The sequence below is a fragment of the Ambystoma mexicanum genome, chromosome 7p, assembly GCF_040938575.1.
Source record: "Ambystoma mexicanum isolate Mex_15411 chromosome 7p, UKY_AmexF1_1, whole genome shotgun sequence".
NCBI lineage: Eukaryota > Metazoa > Chordata > Amphibia > Caudata > Ambystomatidae > Ambystoma > Ambystoma mexicanum.
Genome location: NC_090939.1, coordinates 273,873,283 through 273,900,712, shown reverse-complemented (window position 1 = coordinate 273,900,712; position 27,430 = coordinate 273,873,283). Strand labels below are relative to the sequence as shown.

At 49.9% G+C, this 27,430-nt stretch overlaps 1 protein-coding gene across 1 annotated transcript in view; it reads left to right on the top strand.

The window, feature by feature from the left end:
* Positions 1-27,430, top strand: part of SYNJ1 (synaptojanin 1) — a 1,805,713-nt gene that overhangs the window by 1,601,790 nt on the left and 176,493 nt on the right. The window contains exon 26 of the mRNA XM_069636346.1: positions 21,516-21,583. Within this exon, the coding sequence (XP_069492447.1) occupies positions 21,516-21,583 (68 nt within the window). The remainder of the gene's footprint in view (positions 1-21,515; positions 21,584-27,430) is intronic.

Sequence of the window (27,430 nt, the reverse complement as noted above, 5' to 3'; positions counted from 1 at the left end):
TAAGGGCTAGACTCCTTATGAGAAATACAGCTCCTAGTCAGGCAGGGTTTCAGGAGTATGAGGCTTGTGTTTTGTAGTAGCGGGAGGTTGGAGAGAGTCAGGAGGTTGTGCCATTTGAGAGTAAAACAGAAGATGAGCCAGAAGAGAACCACCATCTTGGCATTTTGCTTTAAAATCTTGTTTCTACTTTGAGATTTCCTTTTTTGTAATTGTTTCCCTGAGTTAAAGTTTAAACTCGGGTCTATGGTCTTAGCATACTTCTTGGTCCCAGGCCAATCACAGGGATTATTTGGAATAAAGTGGTGTCTGGTGAGTAGTGTTGTGGTTGGGATCAGCAGATGACTTGAATTTGGTTTATCAGGTTTAATGTTATATATTATAACGGAAAACTCAGGGATTTGATTTACCGGAGTCACTTGATGAGAATTCAACAAAACCTAAAGAAATTGGGCTTCTTAATAGGACTGTGGTCTTCAGAAACTACAAGTCTTCCTTGTATTAGCAGTCTTGGGAGCAGAGCCTCAGTGGCAGAAAACATAATAAAGTTGTAGAGGAGGTCCCAGATATGGCCTGCACTCCAGCCACCCATTTTGAAGTACCAGGAATGTACACACCAAGATATGTGACGTATGATGAGCAAATAAACCAGTAGAGAGCCGCACTAGGGCTCTGCCCAGTGCCCATCAGAAGAGCAATACCTATTGAAGTGCCAATAACCAGACAACCATGGGTAGTAAGATACCCATTGAGACAACCATACCAGCAGCTGATACGAAATGAAGACTACTTACAAACTGTCCCAGAAGAGACCCAAAGGGCCTTAATTGAAGGCGAATGGTGACGACACAAGGGCCCGGACAGACTCACGGCTGAAAGAAACGGCAACCAAAAGGGTGATACACAAAGACGAAATGCACGAAAATAACGTAGTAGACTTAGAAGAAGAGACGATATCGAAATACAAAGAAACATAACTATAATGCTGGACGAAAGTATGCAACCAGCTAACGCCTGTACATAGGCTTGGAACGCAAGAAGCTAAGAAAACGGTGCAGCTTTCTATGCTTAGTAGAAAAATAGAGCGGCAAGCGCCAACCATATATCTACCTCAACGAAGCACATTATATAAGTGCGGGTCCGCTTTACACAATAGCGGAATTAACCCAGGGTACTAAGGGTAAAAAAAACAGGCCAGGATTCATGTTCCACCCAAGGCAAGACAGGAGGCCGGAATCGAAACTCAGCAAGAGGCAGCTCGTGCCTGGGAAGTCGAGGTCAAACCAAGTGAGGGAGGCAGACAGTAACTTCGGAGAATCGAAACTCAAGAACAGAGCAGCCTGCCCCGCAAAGGTCGAGATAAGGAGGCCCAGGCAGGTGGCGGGCCTAAAAGAGAATTAAATGCACAAATAGAAGGAAAAAGAAGCAGATTCACAGTGTAATAACACGTGACCAGCCGAGAGCAAAGAGGTACCAACGTCCGATGTCACCCAAAAGCAGAAGATACTATAACTTTTCCTGACAAGAAGCTACAGATTCAAAGCCATCCTCAGCCAACTAATTGACACATAGCCCTAAAGAACTGAGTGATGGAAGGGAGGCAGGGTGAACCATGGGGCATGCCTCATCTGGGGGACCATTCTGCATGCTGCTAATTAAAGTGGAGATTTATGCTTAGGGTTGTAGCCAGCCCAATCACAGTGGGCCAAATAATCTAAGGTCCTATAGATAGTAGAACCAATGAGACGTCGTACTTGTAGTGACGTTTGCATGAGTAATGTAGAGGGAAGGGCGTAGACGCCTACCCTATAATAGTTATGCAATCCTCACACCCGTTACCATATACAGATATAGCACCTATACTTAAGTTACCTTTTCCAACCAATAGAATTGCATGACAAACGTATGAGTGTTACACGAGACGGGCGATCTCATCACTGTTGATTTCCATGTTTTCCCGTTTTTGTACTTGTCATTAAACTGACTTCCCTTTGCCAAATCATTGAGTTGTCCTTATTGATTGGTGTTGGAGTAAGAGAATCCTGTACCCCATCCACCTCCAGGTGCAGCTATCTCGTAAGTACTCGAGGGGGAGCTCTGATCCTATGGGCCCGTCAGAGGTCACTCCGCCCTCCTGTACAAGTCACTGTGTCTTTGTGGTTTTAAGTGCCCCTCACTTTTTCCCCTGCAGCTGAAGTCCCTTGCCTGGCTTTCCTAGATGTTCTCAAGATATCACACGTCTTCATGGAATACCATTAAAACCACTACTGGTGCCTTGGGTTTTCTATACGGGATCCAGGCATTAAACACTTGTGTTGCAGGATCGTGGTTGGTCCTAGGGCTGTTAGGCTTTAACCATTGATAGGCTGCCACTGTTCTACGGTAGCTAAGCTTCCACCAAGCTAGGATTCTAACAAGGAGCTTGGGTGTCGATCAGCCCATTGTCTGATTGCCTTTCTTCTTGGTCACCTCCTCCTTCTCACTTCCCCCTTCTCTGACTTTCGTCTGCTTTTCCTCTGCATCTTGCTCCTCTTTTCCTTGTTGACGAACCGCCATTCCCTCTAGCCCTTTCCTTCTCCTGTCTCATACTTCACTACTCCTCCTTTCTCCCCACCAGGCTGGGCCTCCACGTTTGCTTTCACCTTCCCCTCTCCTATTAATTACTACATTTCCACCGCTTTAACTGCTTCTCTTTCTCTCTTGTTGCTGTTCTGTCCTCCTCACTACTCCTTCCCCCCTTTTTCACTTTCACTCCACCTCTTACCTGTGATGTTATCTCCACCTCCTAACTGCACCTTTTCATCTCTGTCACTGTGCATCCTCCTTTTTATTCTCCCCTCCTCCTTTTTGATGTCCTCACCTTCTCCATGTTCTTACTCTTCACCCGTCAACTCCGCTCCTACTACTCTCTGTAATGTACTCCCCCTCTCCGTTCTTCTGGTTTACTTCTTCTTCATCTCTGCTTTGCACATTCCTTTTTGCTGATCCACCACATACTTTCCTAAATCATGCCTCCAACTCTTGACTCCCACACCCTTCCTTACTTCCTGCTCCCTTTTTTTCACCAGCAAACCAACCTGCAGGCTCCTTGATTGAGGTTTGCCGGGTTGTAGAAACGTGTGCAAGAGACTTGTGTTCACAGCAAGAAACTACAAGTCTTCCTTGTGTTAACAGTCTTGGGAGCAGAGCCCAGTGCAGGCTGATGCAACAAGGTTAGTTGAAGAGCAGGTTCCATCATGGCTTCAGATGATATGCTGCAGCATTCATCAGTGCTCAGCATTATCCAATCTTCTATTCCTTCCAAGATCGGTTAGCATCTTTGATTCTGAAGCACATGAAGATATGCATGCGCTGTCCGACTGAGTTTGCAAGCAGATTAGTAAGCGTCAGTTGTTGGCGTATGGCATTTCTCAAACCAGTGCCACGCACCAAGGTCACCCAAGGAAGCGAACCCATGGCCCGCCAAGGCCAAACATCAAGTATTTGCTGTTGGTTACTTAAGCTGTGTTCCACAAGGTCAAAGTCTAATTCTTTTCTCACAGGGTGAATAACATTTATTTCCATGAGTTCTATGGGCGCCTTTGTAAAGGAAAACCGTGAATCTTCCATGGTCTCTATAAGGGCCTCCTTCATCTGGCAAGGGGTTCTACTGGACTGAGGGGTTTTCCTAGGGTCCGGTAAACTGCACTCACTCTTTCTGGGGTACCAGATAGTGTTATCACAGGTTCCTGAGGATAGGTTTTGTGAATTTGTGACTTTCTTTCCTCTTTGTAGCTTGACACCGTTTGAGCCAATTTGCTGATTCTTTGAAAAGTTAACTTGCAGGAATCAATCTCTACCTTCTTAGGTCGGCCAGTTCCAGATGGCCAGGGGTTGTCTGCATTTGGGATCCCCTTGTCTCCTTCACAAGACTGGTAGCCAAGGATAGGGAACCTACTTTGAGGTCTACTAGCACTTCAAAACGTTTTAATGATCCCCGATATAAGGCAAGTAACAAGCTACTGTACATATGTGATAGAGAAGCCCCTGCCATGGCCACAGTACACAAGGGGGACATTATGATAAACATCTACATTTCTCAATTGGGGCTTCAGCCTATTATTCTCAGGGGCACCACCGGCTCGTTGGTGGGAGCTAGAGCCTCACTCATCCTGCTCAGGCACAAGTGCCCTCTCCACATCTTGCTGCACATGGTCACTTGTCTAGTCTAGTGGAGATGCCAAGATGGCGGACCAGCCCAATGAAAGCTCTGACCATAGAATGGAATGCACAGGTGAATAAATTTATCTGAATGCTCACGGCATAATTAATCCCCATGTCATAGTCCCTAAATACATGTGCGCTTCATAGCCAGTGGCCTGGTCCAGGACAGGACTTAGGGCCATATAGATACCTAGGGGAAGCATTAGTGAGTATGGGTGTGTGGAGCAGCAGAGTGAGAAGGTGTGGAAGAAAGTAGGTGCTGTGAGAAACCAAAGGGTGTCATACTTGCTAGTCCCCGGGGATCTCTCTCAGGTGGTCAGGGCACGGCCATCGCCTTTGGATCCAGACCCTGGGGGTTGTGAGAAACCCAAGGGTATTTTCCTGATTAGACCCCGAGAATTCCTTATTCAGGTGTTCAGGGAAGAGCTGGCGCTCTCAGATCTCAACCTTGGGGGTGGACAGGCGAGGGAGGATCATCTGGGTTGGGGATCCCGGGGTTATGCTCGGGGGAATGCCCCAGGTGAGAGGACGAGGAGGACGAAGTACCTGGGGCTTTTATAGGTTGTTCCAAATCAACCTCCCCAATGAATCTCTCTTACCAGAATCCAACAACCCCTCCGCACCTGGTAAACCTATTAAGAACCCAAACCCTGTTGCAGTGGGAAACATCTCCCAGGATCCCTATTTTTCTGTTGCCTACCCGAGTATTTCCAGTCATTCTTCTCCCTGTCCCTCCTATTATTATTTCCTGAACTCTGGCTGCTTTGACAAAACACTAAAGTTCCCACAAACCCGCTATTCATTTCATGACAATAATCCTGGTCATTCCCTCGACAGACTTCCAAACTATTATTTGACAGATTTTTCCCAAACCCTACCAACACCCTTTTGACTGCGAGGGGTATAATTCCCTATGAAATCCTGCCAGGTTGTTGAGTTGTGAGGCCAGGCAAGGTCAGGCAATTGCTGATAACCACACACACCTGACTGCCCTTTCGCTTCCCCATAGGGATAAAAGGCAGAGCACAAGAGCACACTCTGAGGAAGGCCAAACGCATGAGGAAGCAACTATTCCAGGACGGCAGCTCAAACGGAGGAGAAAGGCAGTGAGAGCTGAAAGGACGACGAGAAGGGAATTGCCCTTGTCCTTTTCAACCCAGTCCCGTGGTGCCTCCGAGAAGGGTAACGTAAGACCGAGAATTGCAGCTGGCAAATGGTGCGAAGGATGTCAGTGGTACATGGGACCCTCCCGAACTGATAGCCAGAGTGGGGAGAAGCGGTTGCCATTGTGGTAGCGTCCTTGACTCCAGAGGCAGGAGACACCAACAGAGATTTGCACAGCCGGTGAGTCGGGTAAGAGCTGACAATAGATCGGACTGTGTTGGGTTCAAGGTTGTGAAGAGCAACATTGTATGAAGAAAGAAGACTAAAGCACAAAGGTCTTTTGGAAGCAAAATAGGTATCAGTTAGAGTGGTCCTGCGTTACGTGGGCGCTCAATTGAAGGACTCTGACTGATACCACGCTCCTGAACAAGAAGAATGTGTTGAACTGAGAAATCGAAGTGGTCATACCCCTTGTACAGTCAAAGGTCTTCGGTTGTTGTTGAAACTACAAGTATCAAGAGGCCCTAGGGGAGGCTGGCGTGAGGTTTCGAGGTGGTCATACAACGGTCAAACCAAAGCCCTTGTACAATCGAAAGTCCTTGGCACGTTGCAGTACTTTTTGCAGAATATAAAAGTGTAAACCCGACTAAGGAAAGTGTGAAACTGGCGTTTGAGTCCGGATGAGGGGAAGGCTGTGTGAACTGTGATATTTTGAAGTACATACTTGCCAGAGAATAACAGAGTGACGCAGCGAGACGTGATCGCCCCTCGGAAGTCTTTGTTTGAACTAGCAAGTGCTTTAGGAAGCAAGTGAAGGAAGGTATGAGCCCCGATGAGGGGGACCCAACTAAACTAGATGGTTGTTTAACAAGACATTGAGACTTTTGAATATTACAAATGAAGAGAGTATGATTGAAAGGCAAATGTGAACCCGGGTGAGGGATGCCTGGAAATTGGGTTGAAGAGTAATACAACTGTGAACATTGTGACGACAAATGTGAACCAGACTGAGGGATGTCCACAGTAAGTTGTTGGTCTGAGCATGACTGAGGGAGGCTAACGTTGGGAGAAGGATTAGAACCCGGCTTGGGGGGATTCAATGGTGAAGAGTAATAGCCCGGCATGAAGATTAGTAGAAGGAACTTTTGTTTTATTGTTTATGGCATATCCGGCACTCTAAAGCAATAAACTTTGCCTTAAAGAGACTTGGACACAGAAGGTCCTGATATAGAGAAAAGGAACTGTAACCTTGTGCTGGAAAAGCCGGGAGTGTGCTGTGCTCAAGAGTCCCACCTTGTCCCGTGCTAAAAACGTGGGGAAGGGCGACCCCGGCCATAACATCTCGACTTATCATTTTGCGAACACTTCTTTTTTTTTTTTTGTGAACACTATCCCACACTATATTGTATCATAGCGGTAAGGATTGTCAATATGTTTTCTTAGTATAGTCCCTTTTTATTTGACTAGATCCTACTTGGACGGCATTATTATTATTTGATGGTCGTAGCTTGCTCCCATCGTAGATTTAGGTTTAGATTAGGCATGTATCTCACCCATTTATACAGTTTAATAAACACCCTTGAACTGTGATCACTTGTCTGTCTTGCTTTGATACCATGCCTTCCTTACAGGGTGGACCAGTGCGGAAGGATCGTGCAGGTGAGGCAGCCGATAGCGAGACGCAGTGCTCCTCCCTTTCTCGTACCATTTTCCCTCCTATTTCATGGGATTCTCTGATGTCCCAACTCCCTCCATCCTCTTTCCACACAATCACTGTGCCGAGGAAGAGGGCAACTGAGAGTAATATTGCTAACTCTTACACATCGCATTTGACATGTCCCGCTAATTGGGTCAGGCAAAGTTGGGCAATTGACTTTAAGTGCATAGATCTGATACAAATTAGCTCTCGCAAAGATATAAGGCGGAACATAGAGACGCACTCTGAGCAAGATGGAAAACGAGTAAGAGCAGAACTTCCAGGGCGAAGAGGAAACTACTGGAGCAGAGCAACGGGACGAGAGCCACCAGTGGAGAACCCCAGATGTTCCCTGCAGGTGGTTGTTGCCTCCAAAAGGCAGTGAAAAACACTTGGAGAAGATTGAAACCCAAAGAAGAAGGCTGCATTGTGTTCCATGGACCCAAGTGACCCTTCCGGGTGAACGACAGAGTTGGGGAGGCAAGGCCAAGCCTGTGGTACTAACCTTGGCTCGTAAACTGAAAGACAGTAAAGACAAGAAAGAAACACACACATCTGGTGAGTTGGCAAGCGACACGAGAGACTTTGTGTGCTAGTGGCAACATTATATCGCACAATTTAAGGCTGCACGTGTGTTGCAAAGACGCGAAGAAAGGCAGATCTGCGAATTAACCTTGTTGTAAAGTCAACGATACTGTGATACTGCATTATTATTATTTGATGGTCCTAGCTTGCTCCCATCTGTAGATGTAGGTTTAGATAGGCGTTTTTCGAGGGGATTGGGTCCTCCGACGTATTCCATATCTATGACATGTAATCACCACAGCTGTGCTGCTTCGGAAACTTTTTCGGCGTCTGCGTCCTGCGTCGATGACGTCGATGCGCCGCCGTCGAGGACCTCCTCCGACGTCCGACGTCATCCGATGTGATAAGTAGGACGCACAACGCCAGTAGCCTCAGTTCCGTTTTTTCCGCGAACGTGTTGCTTCGTGTTTCTCGGTTCTAGCCTCGACTCATTAGAGTTCTGTTCTTTCCGGTTCTTCGAACCTGTTCGTTTGTGAATTGTTCCTTCGACGATGTCTTCCACTTCGTCTTCAACCCCGCGTCCGGGCTTCAAGAAGTGCGGGGAGTGTGGGTCCAAGATGTCGGTGACTGACTCGCACGATGCCTGCCTCTGGTGCCTCGGGGAGGCCCACGACACGGATGACTGTGTCGACTGCCTGTCGCTCACGTCCAAGGCCTTACGCGAACGTAAGAAGAAATTGTCGGTAGGTCGGGTGTCCAAGCCCCGGAAGTCGAAGTCGGCGGGGCTTTCGACGGATGATTCGAGGGGTGACTCTCCGCGTCATCGTCGGAAGTCTCGTCGGTCTTCTTCTAGGAGTCGGTCTCGCCACTCCTCAGCCTCTTCGAGGCATTCTCGGAAGCGCCGACACCGGTCGCCTTCCAGGTCCTCTTCAGAGGACTCTGCCCGGCACGTCGGTTACCCCACCAGCCGTGCGACGCCGGAGGAATGGGCTTCCTTCGGGAAGAAGATGTTGGCGATTCTTGAGTCGCAGGGTACTCAACCGTCCGCGCCCCCGAGTGGGGTCGGCCGTGAGAGGTCGAGAGCCACCGCTCGCAAGAGTGGTCGGCGCGAGTCACGGGAGAGGTCCCGTTCGGACAAGGGGGCTCGTTCTCGCCGTACCCGTTCCAGGTCCCGGTCCTCGACGCGATCGAGACCGTGTGCACCTGTGATGTCTTCGAGGAAGACATCGACGTCTGAGGCGTCGAGGGCGTCGACAGGCTTTCTCGAGGCTCCGGCTCCGAGGAAGTCGTCGAAGCCGTCGACGGTCAGGTCGTCGAGGGACACGCTCGGAGCTCCGGCTTCGAGGGCTGTGTCGACGCCGCCGATACTGGAGGCGCTGCATCTGACGTCGACGCCGATTTCCTCGACGTCGACGCCGATCCTCTCGGCGCCGTTGCCGGTTTTCTCGACGTCGGCGCCGATTCGCTCGACGCCATCGACGCGTTTCGTGTCGGAGGTGCCCCGTGTCTCGGGTGTTCCCCCTAGGAAGGCTCTGGTTATGAGCAGGCACTCTCGGGTGCCTTTCCACCGCTTGGATTATATTTCGGAGGCGGATGAGGATTCGGATGGCCTGGTTCCTAGTCAGGTGCCGGATGACATTGTCTCGGGCCATAGTCAATTTGACGATTTGAGGCAGTCGCTGCATGATGCCAGTGGACTGGACACCTCTCCGGAGGTGGAATTTGGTCGGCCTGAGCCTGGCTCCCATGCCGATTCCTCCTACCGGCGCCTTATGGCTAGGGTGTCTGAGTATCTGGGATGGTCTGCTCCCCCAGGTGAGTTTGTGCAGGATGATCTGACGGACATCCTTGATGTTGGTCCCCCAACTGACCCGGTACTGCCGTTCCATATGGCTTTACAGCGTAGGGTGGCGGCGGCTTGGACTGCTCCGGAGAGTCTCCCGGCAGTGGGCAGATCCTTGTCGCGAAAATACCGTCCAGCCAGTGGCGACCCCTGCTACTTGACCAGGCACCCCACTCCGGAAAGTTTGGTGGTGCAGGCGGCCACGGCCCCGGCAAAGCAGGCGTCGTACCCTACCATCCCTCCTGATAGGGACGACAAACGTTTTGATGGCTGGGCGAAGAAGGTGTTTTCTTCTGGTGGTATGGCGCTTCAGGCGGCCAACTCCGTTTGTGCCTTGTCGCGTTTCACGCACACTCTGTGGAACTGTGTTGCGTTAGCGGCTGAACATATTCCCGAAGGGGTCGAACGGGATGGTTTCCTTGCTATGGTCCAGGATGGTAAGGATGCCATGTGTGAGTCCGTTCAGTCGGGTTTGGACTTGGCTGAATGCGTCAGTAGGTCCATGGCGGCGAGCACCGTGATACGCAGGTTTGCGTGGTTGCGGAAGTCGGGGTTTGCTCCTGATGTGCAGTCCCGGCTCCTCAACATGCCCTTTGATGGTGAACATCTTTTTGGCAGCAAGGCTGACGAGAGCCTTGAGAGGTTGCAGACCTCAAAAGCTGCAGCGAAGTCGTTGGGCGCTGCAGTTCGCCAACCTCCGCTTTTTCGTCCTAGGGGACAGCAGTGGAGGGGTGGCTCCTTTCGCTATTACTCGTCCTTTGGTAGAGCGAGAGGAGCTGGCAGTCAAAGGGGCCAACGCAGGGGTACCAGAGGTGGACGACAAGGTACCCGTGGTGCCAAGGCCGCTCGGGCGGTTGCCTCTTTGCCCTCAGGTAACGCCGCAGCCGCTCCTACTCAGTCATGAGGCCATGTACCATGGTTCGCCGGTTGGGGGAAGGCTGGCGCAGCATCTTGTAGAGTGGCGTGCCATTACTTCAGATGTGTGGGTTCTGGAGATCATTTCCCACGGCTACTGTCTTCCCTTTCGGCACAGGCCTCGCGACAATCCACCGGGGAACCTCTCTTTGAGGAGTCCGGATCCGCTCCTTGCGCAGGAAATTCAAGCCCTGCTGGAGAAAGGCGCCATAGAACTGGTGCCTGTAGCGGAGAGGAACAAGGGATGGTATTCCCCTTATTTTTTGATTTCGAAGAAAGACGGGGGTTTGAGACCCATCATGGACTTGCGCGGTTTGAACAAACTCCTCAGGAAGGACAAGTTCAAGATGGTTACTCTCTCTCAAGTCCTCCAGGCCCTTCAGCTTCAGGACTGGTTGGTGTCACTCGACCTCAAGGATGCTTACTTCCATGTGCCGATCCATCCCAAGCACAAGAAGTACCTGAGGTTCGCGGTTGGCGACTCGCACTTTCAGTTTCGGGTCCTGCCGTTCGGTTTGACCTCCGCCCCGAGGGTTTTCACCAAGCTCATGGTGGTGGTGGCAGCGCATCTCAGGCAAGGGGGGATTCACGTCTACCCCTACCTGGACGATTGGTTGATCAGGGGGAGCTCTCCCGAGCAAGTCCTGGATCATCTGTCCGTCGCCTGCCACTCCCTTCACAGGCTGGGCTTCTCCCTCAATTTAAAGAAGTCCCATTTGACGCCAACACAGAGGCTCCAGTACATCGGAGCAGTGCTCGACACTTCCCTGGGGCAGTGTTTTCCTCCCCAGGTGAGGGCTCTTCACATTCAGCAGATGGTGCACAAGTTTCAGCATGCCCAGACGCTCCCGGCGTTCGAGTTCTTGAGGTTGCTCGGCCTCATGGCATCCTGCATTCTTCTGGTGCCAGAGGCTCGCCTGCGGATGAGATCTTTGCAGTGGGCACTCAAGACGCAATGGTCGCAGTCCTCCGGCAGGATGTCGGACCCGGTTCAGGTGCCGCCCTCAGTCGCCCGGGACCTTCTGTGGTGGGCTGTCGAAGGCAACTTGATGAAGGGGGCTCCGTTTTGGCTACCCTGGCCGGAGGTGACGATCGTGACGGATGCATCCCTCACGGGATGGGGAGCTCATGCCAACGGGCTGACAGTCAGCGGTCGTTGGTCTCCGTCGGAGTCCAGACTCCATATCAATCTGTTGGAGCTGAGGGCCGTCAGGCTAGCCCTGAAGGCTTTTCTGCCGACTGTGCGAGGAAAGGCTGTCCTGATCATGACGGACAACACTGTGGCCATGCACTACCTCAACAAAAAGGGGGGGGCAGGGTCACTTCCTCTGTGCAGGGAGGCGATGCAGCTCGAGTTCTGGGCCATCCGGCAGGAAGTTTCGATCTCGGCAGTTCATCTGGCCGGAGACGAAAACGTGACGGCGGACGCTCTGAGCAGGCAGAGCGCGATCTCTCACGAGTGGGAGTTGGCTCAGGAGATTCTCCTGGAGATCTTCGCCCTTTGGGGGACCCCTCAAGTGGATCTCTTCGCCTCCAGTGTCAACCGGAAGTGCGAGAGGTTTTGCTCGCGGGAATTTCCTCCGAAAGGAGCCTTAGGCGACGCGTTTGTGGTGGAGTGGTCATTCCCGCTGCTGTACGCGTTTCCTCCATTCCCCGTCATCCCGCAAGTGCTGCGGAGGTTGCGGAAGTTCGGTTCCCGGATGATCCTCATTGCTCCGGCGTGGGCTCGGAGGACGTGGTACCCGGACCTTCTCGACTTGTCCATCTGCCCTCCACGTCGTCTTCCCTACCGAGACGATCTGCTCTCACGGGAGGGGGGTCAGGTTCTCCATCCAGAGGTCGGATCCCTCAACCTTCACGCTTGGCTTCTGAAAGGTTGAGGTATAAGGATTGGGACCTCCCTGAAGACGTGATGGAGGTGTTGCTTTCGGCCCGAAGGCCCGCAACTAAGTCTCTGTACCGTTGCCGTTGGCGTAAGTTCTGCGACTGGTGCAGAGTTCAGAATGTGGATCCTTTTGCATGTGACATCCCCATGGTTCTGTCCTTTTTGCTTTCTTTGGCCCACAGGGGCTTGCAAGTGGGTACCATTAAAGGTTACCTGGCGGCGCTGTCCATCTTTAAGCGCTCATCTGAAGAATGTTCTTACTTTAAAATCCCTTTAATTTCACAGTTTCTGAAAGGGCTCACTAATGTGTTCCCTCCGTCGCCTTTCCTGGTGCCCGGTTGGGATTTAAACCTTGTTCTTAGGTTTCTTATGGGTGCTCCGTTTGAGCCTTTACATTCTTGCCCTTTGAGACTGTTGACTTTGAATACTGCGTTTCTAGTTGCGGTTACTTCCGCTCGCAGAGTGAGTGAGTTACAGGCACTTTCTGTTAAGCCACCCTTCACTGTATTTCACAAGGACAGGGTTGTCCTTCGAGTTCGTCCTTCTTTTCTTCCAAAGGTAGTGACGGAATTTCATTTGGCCCAGAAGATTGTTCTTCCGGCTTTCTATCCTCCTCCGCATCCTGGTAAGGAAGAGGAGAGGCTCCATAGGCTTGATCCTAGGAGAGCTTTGAGCTTTTATGTTTCTCGCATGTCCCGGGTCAGAGTGGACGATCAACTCTTTATTGGTTACGCTGGTAAGCGCTTGGGGCAAGCTGTGACGAAACAGACTTTGTCACGCTGGATTATTTTGGCCATCTCGGAGTGTTACCGCTTGGCGGGTAAGGACCCACCGGCTGGCTTGCGGGCCCATTCTACCAGGGGCGTGGCTGCATCTACTGCCCTGCAGAGGGGTGTTCCTATTCGCAACATCTGTGATGCTGCCACCTGGGCTTCAGTACATACATTTGTACGGCATTATTCCCTCGATTCCATCAGAGGGCAGGATCTGGCCTTTGGCAAGGCGGTCCTTTGCTCTGCTATTTGATTGGCTATTCTAAATTTTGTTTCTAAATTCTTTCCCTCCTCCTTAATTTGGTACTGCTTTGGGAGTCTGTCATAGATATGGAATACGTCGGAGGACCCAATCCCCTCGAAGAACAAGTTACTTTCTTACCTGGTAACGTTCTTTCGATGGGATGGTCCGACGACGTATTCCATATCGCTCCCACCCTGCCTTCCCCGCTGCAGAATTTCTGTTGCGATTGCAGCTTACGTTCCGCAAGGCTTTGTGTCGGACTGGCAGTTGACTAATGTCACACGTTCTGGGGGAAAAAACTACAACTGAGGCTACTGGCGTCGTGCGTCCTACTTATCACATCGGATGACGTCGGACGTCGGAGGAGGTCCTCGACGGCGGCGCATCGACGTCATCGACGCAGACACCGAAAAAGTTTCCGAAGCAGCACAGCTGTGGTGATTACATGTCATAGATATGGAATACGTCGTCGGACCATCCCATCGAAAGAACGTTACCAGGTAAGAAAGTAACTTGTTCATCTCACCCTTGTGAAAGTTCAATAAACACCCTTGAATTGTGGTCACTTGTGTCTGTCTTAGTGTTGATACCATGCCCTCCTTACATCCACCCTGTAGACATATACCCTTGTTCATGCTTCTCTTCTGTGTTTGTACTTCACCCCCTGTGCAAACCGATGAGTTTGGTTCCGAACAGTTTGTCAATCCTCCATCGAGGCATTTCAAGTGGCGAAGGGGGAAAAGAACCACCTGCATGATGCCCTGGCCTAACCTTTTTATAATATTTTCAAGATAATTTCCTATCTTTCTTACCAACTGGGGCTATGCTCCATACATTTGTAAAACAAGAGATATTTATAGCCTATGAGTACTGAAATTCATAGCAAGTAACATTTCCTAAAGAAAAGTCCTTTAATCAATACAAGCAATAGATGCTATGTCACAGGGTCTAAAATATCACTAAAAACCTTTTTTCTATGTGCACTGTGTGACTAGTAACATACATGCCACTCAGCAGCATGGTAAGTAGGATTAGGTACTGCTATGCAGCTACCTATGTTTTTCCAGCATGGGGTCTGGCATAGATTCACATGCTCATGAATATTCCCCGTTGTCAGGCTGGGAATGCTCAGTAAAAGAAAAAACAGTTTCACTTTCACACTGTATTTCTCCTCTTAACCCATCACTGTCCTCTGGGTCATACTGCCCCCATCCAATGACAGTCCTCCCCCTACGACCCACCACTGGCAGCCATCTTTAGATTTTTGCTGCACGCTTCTGTCCTTGGGTTTGCTTTTCCGAGCTATTTAGTACGTTTTTCCTGGGTTTTTTCACAGAAAAGTTACATTTTTGTGTCCAAGAGCCTGTGTTCTCTTTTCCTCATCAGCCGGCAATGGGGATCCATTGTCGGTGATGTTCTGCGCCCCTCAAGGGCGAGGATTCGTCGAGGTTTCAGGAAGGCCATTTTGTGCCTACTTCGCGCCATCCAACCATGTCGGAGGAGGAGGGAAGGACCCTCTTCAGGCCCTGCACTAAATGCGGGCTACGGAATGTCTTTGTGGAAGACTAACATCTGCAGTGTCTTTACTGCCTGCACCCGGATCACAACAGGGATGGTTGCGAGGTATGCCTGGGCTTCTCGAAGAAGACCAAAAAGGACAGGCATAGCAGGCTGGCGGCGTGGCTCAGTTCGAGCAAGGCCTCTGCCCCGTGCTCTGAGTAGGGGCATGTCTCACCCAGGACCGGCTGGGCCGGAGAGTTCTCTTCTAAATCCTTTGAGGTTGACCCATCCATGGGGGTCCATGATAAGGCCAAAAGCCGCAAGTCCGATTCCACCGGGTTCGTGCAGTTCCGGGTCCCAGTTTGGTTAGGCCACAATCACCTTCACCGTCCACCACCATAGCCAGGTGGCATTCAAGCTCCTCCTCAAAGAGGAAGTCATCCACCTCGGCCAAGTTATGGGAGAAGTCAGACAGGCCTAGGTCGGTGGAGGAGGAGAAGGCTGCGCAGCCCAAACAGGTTCCACAGGCTCAGCCAAAGTCTTCGTCGGCCACTTCATTGTCAGCTACGATCCTACGAGGGTGGCTCCTGCAGCGCAGAGGGTGTCCCTGCCCCCACGGTACAACATGGCTGCAGAGGCATCGGCGAAGGCTCCAAGTTACCCTGGAGGGTTAAAGACACTGGTGCAGATCCCAGTTCAAGGCCCTCATGGTGGATAAAAGGGGTGGAGGGCGAAGTGGCCTCGAAACAACCCATAGACATTTCATCCACAGATGATGATGACCAAGAGTCTGTTCAATGATGATGACGACAATGGCGGCGTAGGGCCTAGCGCTCCGTCTCTCCATCCTCCACCAAGGGACGTTTCCATGGACATTCTCTCAACTCTCCACGCCCTGCTGACGGCGATTGGACAGAGGTTGCCACCGGCACCCATGGCACTGCAGGCTCCTGATCAGCCTCCACGTACAAAGAGAAAGTGTCATTTGATACCTCTGCATCAGTATCCGCCACAACGTCAGGACCCGACTCCTCCAGCGGACCCGGATACGGACACTCGTACCGATACGGCCATGGGAACCGACAAATATGAGGACTTAGTCCTGGCAGACGGCGAATCGCCACATTTGGATTCTCCTCATAGTTTCTCCACCGGACGAGGTAGGATTGTTCCACCCCATGATCTCTAAGGCCTCTGGGTTGTTCCAACTGGTGCCCGAGGAAACCAAGAAAGAGGGTTTCTTGTATCAGCGGCGAGAATCCAAGAGGAAGACGATCATGGCAGTACCCTTTCTGGACGATATCTGGGAGGAGGGCCTGGCCCTCATGAAGATCCCATGCACAGGTCCATCCAAGCGAAACAGATTGGAGAAGTACAGGGTGCCGGACTCCGCCCCCAAGTGCCTGAGATCTCAACCATTATCATTCTCAGTAGTATCGGCTGCCGCAAGGAAATGTTTGGCTAACATGGCCTCATCGTCATCAGTCTCCCCGGACAGTGAGGGAAAGAAGATGGATGCCATGGGGAAGAAAGTAATTTAAACAGCGGCATCCACAATCAGTGTGGCCAACTGCCTAGCTCTCTTGGCCCGGTACAACAGGGAGCTTTGGTACAAGCTGGGCCCGATCCTGGAGTTCCTCCCCGACAACAGAAAAATGGAAGCTCTCGCCCTCTTTCAGGAAGGAAAGTGGCATCGAACCATGCCATCACGGTGGCAGTGGACATCGCTGACCCAGGTTTCCGGCAGATGGGGAACGGAGTCTGCCTTCGTTGGCAGGGATGGTTGAAGGCCACTAACTTTCATCAGGACATTCATGCAAAGGTGCTAGACATGGCTTTTGACAGCGACAATCTGTTTGGGAAGGCGATCGATGAGTCCGTCCAAGCCATAAAAACAGATACGGAGATGGCACGTTCCCTTGGCACCCTTCAGCAGCATCGCTCGTCTTCTATTCGTTCAGCCAGGGGAAAGTCGAGCAGATCGTCCAAAGGTTTCTCCACATCTTACAGGCAACCTCCCCTATCCTCCACAGAGGCCTACAGGGGCCGCTCCCAGGCCTACGGTCACAGAGGCCAGCGCCGCCCGCAAGGCGGGGCCCTGGTACCCAAGCAAGCCTGAACCATCCAAGGCATCAGCCCCCAATCTTGCACCCTGCTGGGAGGCCAGCTGATGAGGTTTGTCAATGAGTGGAAGAAGATCACCACCGACAGATGGGTGCTGGATGCTATCGCCAGGGGCACACCTTGGAGTTCCAACACAGGTGCCCTCGTATTCCACCTGTTCCCCGACGAGAGCAAAACATTCCGCAACTCCTGGCAGAAGTGCAAGCCATGTTACAGAAAGGGGCAATGGAGCTCGTTCCCAAACTGCTACGGGGCTCCCGAGTTAACTCCAGATACTTTCTGGTAAGAAAGAAGACAGGGGGTTGGAGACCCATCTTGGACCTATGCCTCCTGAACAAGTACCTGAAGTCCCAAAAATTCAGGATGGTTACGTTGCAGCATGTGCTCGGCCAACTGGAAGAAGGGGATTTCTTGACCTCATTGGACCTGGAGTACACTTTCCATGTCCCCATTCACAAGAAACATTAAATGTTCCTACTGTTCGTGGTTCAAGGCCCTACCATGCGGCTTGAAATCAGCCCCAAGGGTGTTTACAAAATGCCTGGCCCTGGTGGTGGCCCATCTGTGTCTTCAGGGCATACACGTATACCCATACCTGGACGATTGGCTGGTACGTACCCGCTCTCGAGAGCTAGCCGACGAGCACACGAAGGAGACTGTCCGACTAATGACAGAGCTGGGATTCTCCCTGAACTATCCGAAGTCCTGCTTAATGCCATTGCAGAACGCACTGTTCCTCGGCGCCAGACTCAACACAGTGGCTTGCCTGGCGTCGCCCTCGGAGGAGAGGCTAGCAGCCATTCAAGGGAAGGTGATACGACTGTTGTAGGCGAAGATGGCGATGGTACGGGCCATCAAGATGCAGCTGGTCATGTCTTCCTGCATCTACCTCATGTGTCTATGCAGGTTGCAGATGCAACCCCTACAGGAATTCGTGGCTGCACATTGGGTAGTCTGGAAGTTTTGCGGACAAGATCCCTCTCAACGAGGAGCTCCGGCAGGCTATAGAGTGGTGGGGGATGTGCTCCTACATCGCAATGGGAATGGGATTTCAAACAATGCATACCAGGAGACGGTCACAAACGGACGCCTCTCTGGAAGGTTGGTGGGCTCACACTGGGAGTCTGCACGCCAGAAGTCTGTGGCCTCCGAAGGAGAAGGATCTGCACATCAACATCCTGTAGCTACGGGCAGTGTTCTGAGCCCTCAAGGCTTTCCTACTGTCTCTGAGGGGCAAGGTGGTGAGGATATTCATGGACAACACCGCCACCATGTGCTAAATCAGGAAGCAAGGGAGCACTCGGTCCCCAGCGCTCTCCAAGGAAGTTCTGTGCCTGTGGCACTGGGTCATCGGACAGGGGATGTTCCTCATCCCTCTCCACCTGGCGGGCATCAAGAACGCCATCACAGACTCCCACAGCAGGGAACTACGCTCCTGCCACAAGTGGGAATTTCATCAAGATCAGGTGGCCTGCCTGTTCATCAAATGGGGCAGAGCCCCGATCAATCTTTTCACCATGGTGGCGAACTCCAAATGCCAGACGTTTGCCAGCAGATTTCACCAACTGAGGACCTTGGGGCACACGTTTGCCTTCTCGTGGGTAGGCCTGTTTATGTATGCTTTTCCTCAGTTTCCTTTCCTGCTAGGTGTCATCAACACACTCTGATAGTGTTGATGCAAAACTCATCGCCCCGGCGTGGCCGAGACAGATATGGTATCTGGACCTGCTCAACCTGTCGGCGTCCTCTCCAGTCAAGTTGCTGGTACTTCTCACCAGCGAGGAAGGTGCAATCCTTCATCACGACCCAGGATCGCTGAACCTGAAGGCATGGCTCCTGCAGCCTTCGAGTTTGGAGGTTATGAGCCACGGGCGGACAGCAAGGAAGTCCTTGCCAAGGCCAGGGCATCATTGACTCTAAAGTGCTACGGCCAGAAGTGGAAGCGGTTTGCTACGTGGTGCTGGTTACAGAAGATTACCCCTCAGATGGTCACAGGTCCACAGATCCTTCCGTACTTACTATCCTTGGCAAGAGCTGGGTTTGCTCATGCATCCATCAAGGTACACCGGGTGGCCATCTCCCGCTACACCAGGTCTCCAGGAATATCCTCGCTTGGTCCCACAGACTCGTCAAGGAATTCCTCAAAGGGCTTTTCCGATCTTTCCCACCATCAAAGGCTCCCACCCCAGCATGGGAACTCAACGTGGTTCTAATAAGGCTCATTGGGGGCACATTTCTCACCTATGCATCAGGCCCCGCTCAAGTTTCTCTCATGGAAAACAACTTTCCTCGTGGCCATCACCTCGGCCAGACGTGTGGGTGAGATCCAGGCCCTATCCTGCAAGCAAGCGTATCTGACTTTCCACTCGTCAAGGGTGGCACTGCGTACACACCCCTCTTTAAAGCCTAAGGTTCCGTCGGAATTCCACCTCAACAAGCCTTTGGTTTTGCCTGTTTGCTTTCCGAAACCTTTGTCGCTGGCGGAGAGGGCCTTGTATTCGCTAGATGTTGCTCATGCTCTGAAGTTCTATGTTGCACGCGCAAAGTGTTTTCGGAAGACTTCTCAATTGTTTGTGAACTTTGGACCTGTGAACCATAGGAAGGCTTTGTCCAAGGCCTCCATCTCAAGATGGCTCAACGGCTGCATCATGCACTGTCATTGGCTGGCGAACTGGCCGCTGCTGGGCCGTCCGAGAGCCCACTCCACCAGAGCGATCGCTGCGACAAGTGTTCCTTTCTAGTGTGCCACTGCTGGACATCTGCAGGGCTGCGGTGTGGAGGTCCATGCATACCTTCACGAAATTCCACTGCATCGACATTGAGGAGGAGTCCAGAGGTGGACAAGCAGTGCTACGCAACCAGTTTGCTTGAGGTGAGTCTGTTCCAAGGGTAAGTGTTAATTGCTTCTGTTGAGCCTTGCCACCTCCTGTGGTTTAGTTAACGTGTACCGCTGTGTAATCATTATTCATGAGCATGTGAATCCATGCCAGTCCCCATGCTGGAGAAGGTTTAAGTTACTTACCTGTAACTATTGTTCTCCAGCAGGGGTCTGGCATGGATTTACATGCGAACCCTCCGTCCGGCCCCTCTGTGGTTTTCTTGGTCATACTGCCACTTTACGTGCTTACCAAACCTGAAGATAGCTGCCAGAGGAGGGGTCTTAGGGCGAGGGCTGTCATTGGATGGGGGGAGTATGACACAGAGGACAGTGATTGGTTTAGAGGAGAAATACAGTTTTAAAGTCAAACTGTTTTTTCTTTTACCGAGGATTCCCAGGCTGACGACGGGGAATATTCATGAGCATGTGAATCCATGCCAGACCCATGCTCGAGAACAATAGTTACAGGTCAGTAACTTAAACCATATGAATTATTCCCTGCATCCCATTCATAGACTTGGCTGATTTCTTTACCACTGTTTTTGCATACATTTCCGTCTTTTTATATTGATTCTTCCAGTGCAAATCCCTTCTTGGGCCTAGAGAAATATTGGGGAAAAACAGATGTTATTCCTTCGAAATGTTGTATTAATTATATGTGATTTTCATATCATCCTGAATTTTAAATCTGTAGAGCTACTAAATCAGACTAAACATGACGCACAATTTCTTAAATGACCGTCAGTGCTTCTGAATTGATTATTTGTATGTCTCTTAGTGTATCTAACATTATTCCTAAGGGGCTTCGGCATTCCATATATTATGCATTCTCCCATTAGACATAACTAAGCTGAACACTTTTTGTGGCATGGGCGGAGTTTCAGTAACCTGAGCATGTTTTATTTATATTTAGTAAAAACCTACCTGCCAGGCAATGGAGGCCGGTGCATAGGGGATGCACCCAAAGGTTTACAAGCAGGGAGCAGAGCTAGGGAAAGAGCTGAGATGAGTACCGGTTGTACTGACTGGCGTGCACTGGAGGGAGTGAAATAGGGTTGAGTGGAGCAATCAGTGAATGATGAGAGCATATTAGGACCACTGGTTTGAGACTCCTTTTAGAAAATGATATTTGGCTTACAAGGTATCTTGATCCCAGTTCAGGAAAATCACTGTTAGATTTGGGCATTCAGCCATTGGCTCAGACTGGTTCACAGTGACCTGGCCTCTCATTATCAACCTGGCGTCATTTTGGGGCTCTGTGGTCTGTAAAGAACATAAACTTCTCTCTGGGGAAAGCTTGCAATGTCTCTGTAGAGACATGCAATTCTGGTCTTAATGGAGTGCATAATTTAGGGGCACGCACCCTTTCAACAGGGAAGACTGCCCAAACAGGGACCGTTTAGTAGGGTTTGGGGTTGTGTTACGTCCCTCCCTTACAGGCAGTAATGCAGATTCCTTTAGTCGTTTGTTCCACAAACTCAATTAGGGTTTGTGCTTTTTACTGACTTTCTATTGATCAAAGTGGCTTGGGCAACATGCAGTCCCAGCTTTCAGCAAGATCTGAGTCCTGCCTCTTAATGCGGCTCAGCCCACACTGCCCTCTCGATTTTGCTTATTCTTTTCGCCTATAAATCTTAACCCAGCACAAAACCCCATGCAACGCAATACAGCTGCTAATCCTTGTTCTAATATATCTTTAACAATGCATGTGTACCTCAGTCCGGGTGTCAATAGCAAAGTCCCAGATGTCAAGTAATATGAACTCCTATATATTGCACAATAACAATATGTCTTACATATCAAATTAAGTATCTGACTTTTGTTTCAGTCCGCAGTCAACCTTCACTAATTGGACCAACAAGTACAGTACCTGGTAGTCAAAGCACAGCTAGACCGGTAAGTTAAACCTTCAATGATGTGCTGTGTAGAAGTGTATTTGTTATTGTTGCTTTAGAGTGGGTAAACACAAAATCAACAGCTTGTTGGAAAATAAGAATAAACCTAGCAGTTAAGTGCAAATCCTGTGGTTGTGTTCCAAAAAACGGAAACTTGTGTGTAAGGGGAAAAGTCTTTACTGTGTAATACTGAAAACTGCTTTAAAAGTCACTGAAGCAATGTTCATCATCAAAACTGAAGATTCACATAATGTTGGCATGTCATCATCTTGCGCTAGCTGCTCATAAGGACTCTGTGGGGTCAGTTATGTTGATAAACTGTTGAAGTATCGATGCACTGAGCTACAAACCACCAGGACAAATTCTGTCATTTCTGCCACCAGGCGGTACAGCAGGGCTCCATTTTGGCTCTGCTCTACACGCAACCGCTGGATATGACGTTGGGCCAGTATATTGCAGCGCCCTGTGACCTCAGTTTCTTTTTTCTGTGCACTCTGTTTGCTAATTGGGAACACGCTTGTCAGGCTTTGAGAATTTTCTCTATGCCATGCCTACTCCGTCTAAGGCCTCTGGCTTCAAACCGTGTGTGGCTTGTGGCCGACAGATGTCAGTCTCGGATCTGCACTGGATTTGTCTTTACTGCTTGAGTGAGGATTACAACACCCAGGACTGTGGGCCGTGCCAGTCCATGCACGGAACGCCCTCCGGGAAAGGGCAAAGAAGATATTCACATTCATCCACAAGGGTAAGGGTGAGGCTCCTCATTATTGTTCAAGGTTGCACGGCAAATGATGCTCCAAAGACATGGTGGCTCCGCACAAAGAGAAAGAAAAGGAGAAGCAGCATCAGAAGAGGACCTACACTCAAAGTGAGTCCCCAAAAAAGAAGAGCCACCGATCCAAGGATTTCCTTGAGCGGCGAACACAGGTACATTTTCCTACCCAGTCTCTACCCCAGTGGGACCCTGCTAGAACTCTTTGCTAAGGCGCCAGCGGCTCCGGCCTCAGCTCAGGCAACAGTGCCATCAGCTCTGGCACCGATGGGTCCCATTGCGTTGGTTGCTACTGGCACGGCACCCTCTAGGGACCACTCCCACATGCCTACGGGTTCGGGCCTGTACCAGAAGACTGGTGTTCCTTGGTGCCCATATGCTCCGCCTTTGGGCATCAAGGCATCAGCGCAGGTTCCGACTTCATTGACGTTGCTGATCGGCATTGTGGACACTGTGGCACTGCATGAATATGCTGCACTCCCTATGAACACCTTCATGCCGAGGATGTATGACATCGATGAAGAGGGGGTTAACCAGGTTCCCTTTTGGTTGGACCCGTGGTTTCTAGGGAGGTGAGAGATTTCCCTGAGGAGTTCTCTGGGTAGGCAAAGACTGGCCAAGGATCTGCAGGTCGCCAGTGGCTTCAATAACTCCCCAGAGATGGACTTTCAGCCAGCTCCCACCTCAGGAAAGCCTCAAGCCGCTTCAGCATTTAATGGCTATGGTGGCTAGTACTCTGGGGCTTAAGGCTCCATTCAGATCAAATGTACAGTACAAATTGCGTTATTGTGGATGAAAACCTCAAGAAACAGACACTTCTGCCCTTCAATGTAACAGTAGAGGCCCTGTGTTGGAAGTGTGCAAGAAACCTGCCTCTATTCATTCCAGCAGTAGACGGGGATCTAGCCCCATTGGACCCAGTGTTTCTCTGCTCTCATGCCACATTGGAGAGTATGGTGGTTCAGACCACAACGGCTAGCCTGGAGACCTCCACTTCCCTTACCTTTCACTGGACTGGGAAATTAAGAGGCTTGACGCATGGGGTAAAGAGTTGATTGCATCAGGTAGTCTTGCCACATGTACTGTGAATGCCTCTTGTGTGTGCCATGGCAAAGTTTTCCTTCAGCCTTTGGGTGGCATGCCTTTAAATGGCAGAAACCTGTTTGGAGCTAAGGCTGATGATGCCCTCCGGAAGGTTCAGTTATCAAAGGCAATGGCTAAGTCCTTAGGGGTTGCCGTGGAGCCGCCCTCCGCACAGTTGTCTCACATTCGTTTTTTTTTTATCCCTCCCCACCCATGGCCCAAGAGGCCAGGCCAGTCTTCCCTCGGAAGAATACACAAAAGAGCAAACGGCCCCTGTATTGTTTCACAAGTTGACATTACTGGAGAATAATTTTACCAAGTAATAAACCATCAAACACTGTGTGATGTATAAAAGCAATACATTTTAATCAATTTGAGAATTGTAGATACATTCAAGGAATCACAGAGATTACCAAACACACATACACTGCAAGGGGGGGACATGGTGTCAACATGAACAGAAGGATAACATGTGTTGTTCTTCTGCCCCCAAACCTCACCTGATAGATTATTTATGTATCCAGTGAGGAATATTCAAATCTTACCACATTCGTAGCTTTAAACGTTCATACACATTCATACTGTCATATGATACCGCAAGGTACACATGTAAAAACACAAACCATTACAAAGGCTAAAGAAACAGTGTAGCACGAGTGGGGGCTGAACATGCCTGTCAGCTCCCCCCATCAGTTTGTAAAAAATACAGCAGGCGCTGTCAATGAACACTCTGCACCATTGCTCAGTAAGAAGTGGCAATTCAGAGAGTTTTACACCTATGTCACAATCATTTATGAACAAGGACCAAAGGCAGTTGCTGAAGATTGATCTTAAAACAGTCAACAATTTGTGCCAACTCAAGTTTAGGCCGTGGCTGTGACAACTCAACTCCGGGGTCACAAAGGCCTTCCTCAGGCCATGAAGATGGGAGCATATGGGGTGGTCAAGAATACACAATCACAGGGTCTGCCAAAGAGTAAAAATTGGTGTAAAAACAAATGTATGTGCAAACAAATGAAAGTTAGAACTGCTAAAATTAGGTTTATGGGAATACGACAACTGGTGTTCCCTGTAGGTTGCCGAATCACAATATTTGAAAATTCCTCACTGGATATATAAATAATATATCAGGTGAGGTTTAGGGGGCAAAATGTGTTATCATTCTGTTCATGTTAACATCATGTCCCCCCTGCAATGTATGTGTGTTTAGTAATCTTTGATTCCTTGAATGTATCTATAAATCTCAAATTGATTAAAATATGTTTGGTTTATAAATCACACAGTGTTTGAAGGTTTATTACTTTGTAAAGTGATTCTCCAGTAATTTCAACTTGTGAAATAATACAGGAGCCGTTGGCTCTTTTGTGTATTTTTCCTGGCCCTACGGGCCCCTGTCTTCAAATAACAGTGGGCTGACCTCCCTTTTTTGATACTACTTCCCCAGCAAGCGCTACCCAAGATTTAGAGGTGCCCCAAGGGGGTGGTGCAGTTATGGCCACTGTCCTGTCACACCCTAGGGTGCAAAACCTCAGTGACATGCTAGGTTACTCAACAGCAGTGCGTGGAGGCTTTGTGTTCAGCCCGGAATGGTCAAGGACTACTTCCTACGCTTGCACCATAGAAGATATCCATCCTGGGTATTGCATCTTGTTCTTACAGCATCCACCGGAGGACGGCCCTCAGGCCCACCCCCCCCTTGTCTCCGGATCCCATTATCCTGGAGGAGGTCCATCAGCTTCTGTCAAAGGGCATGAGCGAACTGGTACCGTGCTCGGAACGCGGCAGAGAGTGATGCTCCACCTATTTTCTGGTGCCGAAGGACGTAGGCTTGCATCCCACTCTGGATCTGCAGCTGCTGAACTTGTTCCTGCGTGAATTGAATATGGTTACGCTAGCTCAGATCCTGCAAGCCATTGATCTGCAGGACTGGTTGGTGTCACTGGAACTTTAAGATGCTTACTTCCACGTGCCGATTCATCGAAAGCACCGGAATACTTGAAGTTCGTGGTGGGCCAAAATTACAACCAGTTCAAAGTCCTGCTGTTCGGTCTTTCTTTGGCTCCTAAAGTTTTTACCAAGCTGCTAGCAGTGGTGGTAGCTCGCCTCAGGAAGGAGGGTATTTAGGTCTGTCCCTACCTGAATGACTGGCTCGTCTGAGTTCACTGCCCAAATCTAGTGTCAGAGCATCTGCTCCACACTTGCATGCTATTGCAGAGCCTGGGCTTTTCCCTGAACTTCAAAAAAGTCTCAGGTTTTGCCATCCAAGTCTCCCTGATTTATCGAAGCAGTCTTGGGCACTCGCCTGTGTTGGGCTTTCCTGCCGGACGACCGATTGGTGAACATCTTTCAGATGGGCAATGTCCTACAATCCCAGGGACAAGTTCCGACCTCGGCTTTCCTGTGCCTTCTGGGCATCATGGCCGACTTCATCTTTGTGGTGCCGGAGGCTATGCTGTCAATGTGTGCAGTTTCAGGGCCACATGTCAGACCTTTTTGCAGGTCTCGGACCAGGTGGCTCAGGATCTTGTGTGGTGGGCAATATGGGACAGCTTGCTTAAAGGCTATGTGAGGAGCCAGAAATGAGACTCGGACACAAAAGGTTTCATAGTTTTGGTCAAAGACTTTTATTAAATGAAAGGGGGTGGGATAATGCATCTATGTCCCTACATTGGAGTGGTTTCCCTACCTAAAACCAAAGCTAAGGGTCTGTCAATGTCAGAATGTCCAGAGCAAAATGGTCCTGTGTCAAAAGTCCTATTCTGGCCCTCACACTCTAACAAAATAAACTCTAAGGTGAAAAGAGTAACGTCTTTGGCCTTAAGTGATTTATAAATGTTCAAAGGAAAAATGCATAATTCCAACACAAGTTCCAGGACAAGGTTGCTTATTCCAGAAGTTGGTTCCCTTCCCTTGGATGTCTCTTCCCTCTGTGGGATGTTCAAAGATATCCGTTCCTTGAATTTCTCTTAATCCAAAATGCAACTGTTCCACATAAACAGCTCGGTTCTTTATCCTTATCGTCTTAGGATACCTGGTGTACTCTCCTGCCAGTTTTTCACTTGTTTTCTTGGTTTCACACAGCCTTTGGCTGGTCCTGATATATCCATATCAGGATCCCTTTTGCTGATATACTTCTTCTATACTGTTCAATTTGTGTTTGCCTGGTGTATCCTCCTACCAGGACTTTCCAATGTAAACACTGTTGCATGTAAACACACTTGCATTTGCCTGGTATACTTTCCTGCCAGGGCTTTCGTTACACTCTTGTAATTGCCTGGTATACTCTTCTGCTAGGGCTTCCTTTCACACACTTGCAATTGCCTGGTATACTCTCCTGCTAGGGCTTTTTCCCCTGTGTGCTCTGCACACACCTTCAAATGTAATATTCTCTTGAGTCGACTTTGTCTAACACAGTACCTGCCTGGTAAACAATGCCGCCGCTCTGCACCGCTCAGCACCTGCAAATGCCCAGGAGACCTGCGCTGGCCTTCTTGCAGCATGTCTGGTCTCGCAGTCAGCTTCCCACTTCTGTCTCTGGCTCACGACAACCTATGCAGCTCCACGGTCTCTCGGTGCATCCCAAGAGAAATGGCTTTCTCCCTCCAGCAGCGTGCTCTGGTCAGCTGTGGCTGCGATTTAAATCTCCCGGTTACAGGACTGTACTCACAGCAACTAGAGCGCAGCCTGCACTGCACTCTTGGTCTTTTCCGATCTGCATTACTCAGCTCCTCTTCCTCGTCCCAGTACTCTTGCAGTTATGGGAATGGCAGTCTAGTCTTGATGTTGAATCTGTGTAAGTGTCTTTAAAAGTGTTTGAAGGTAAGTTAGCTCTTGATAACTTGTAAGTAACATCTGAGAAGACATTTTCATGACTTTTGGAGGGTAAGTCAAGTCTTGATGGTTCACACAGAGATATTGTCGGATGGTTTTCTGTACCCTTCCTAGGTGGATGAGGGGAGGTGCAACAATACGCTATTAAGGCATTGGTCATGG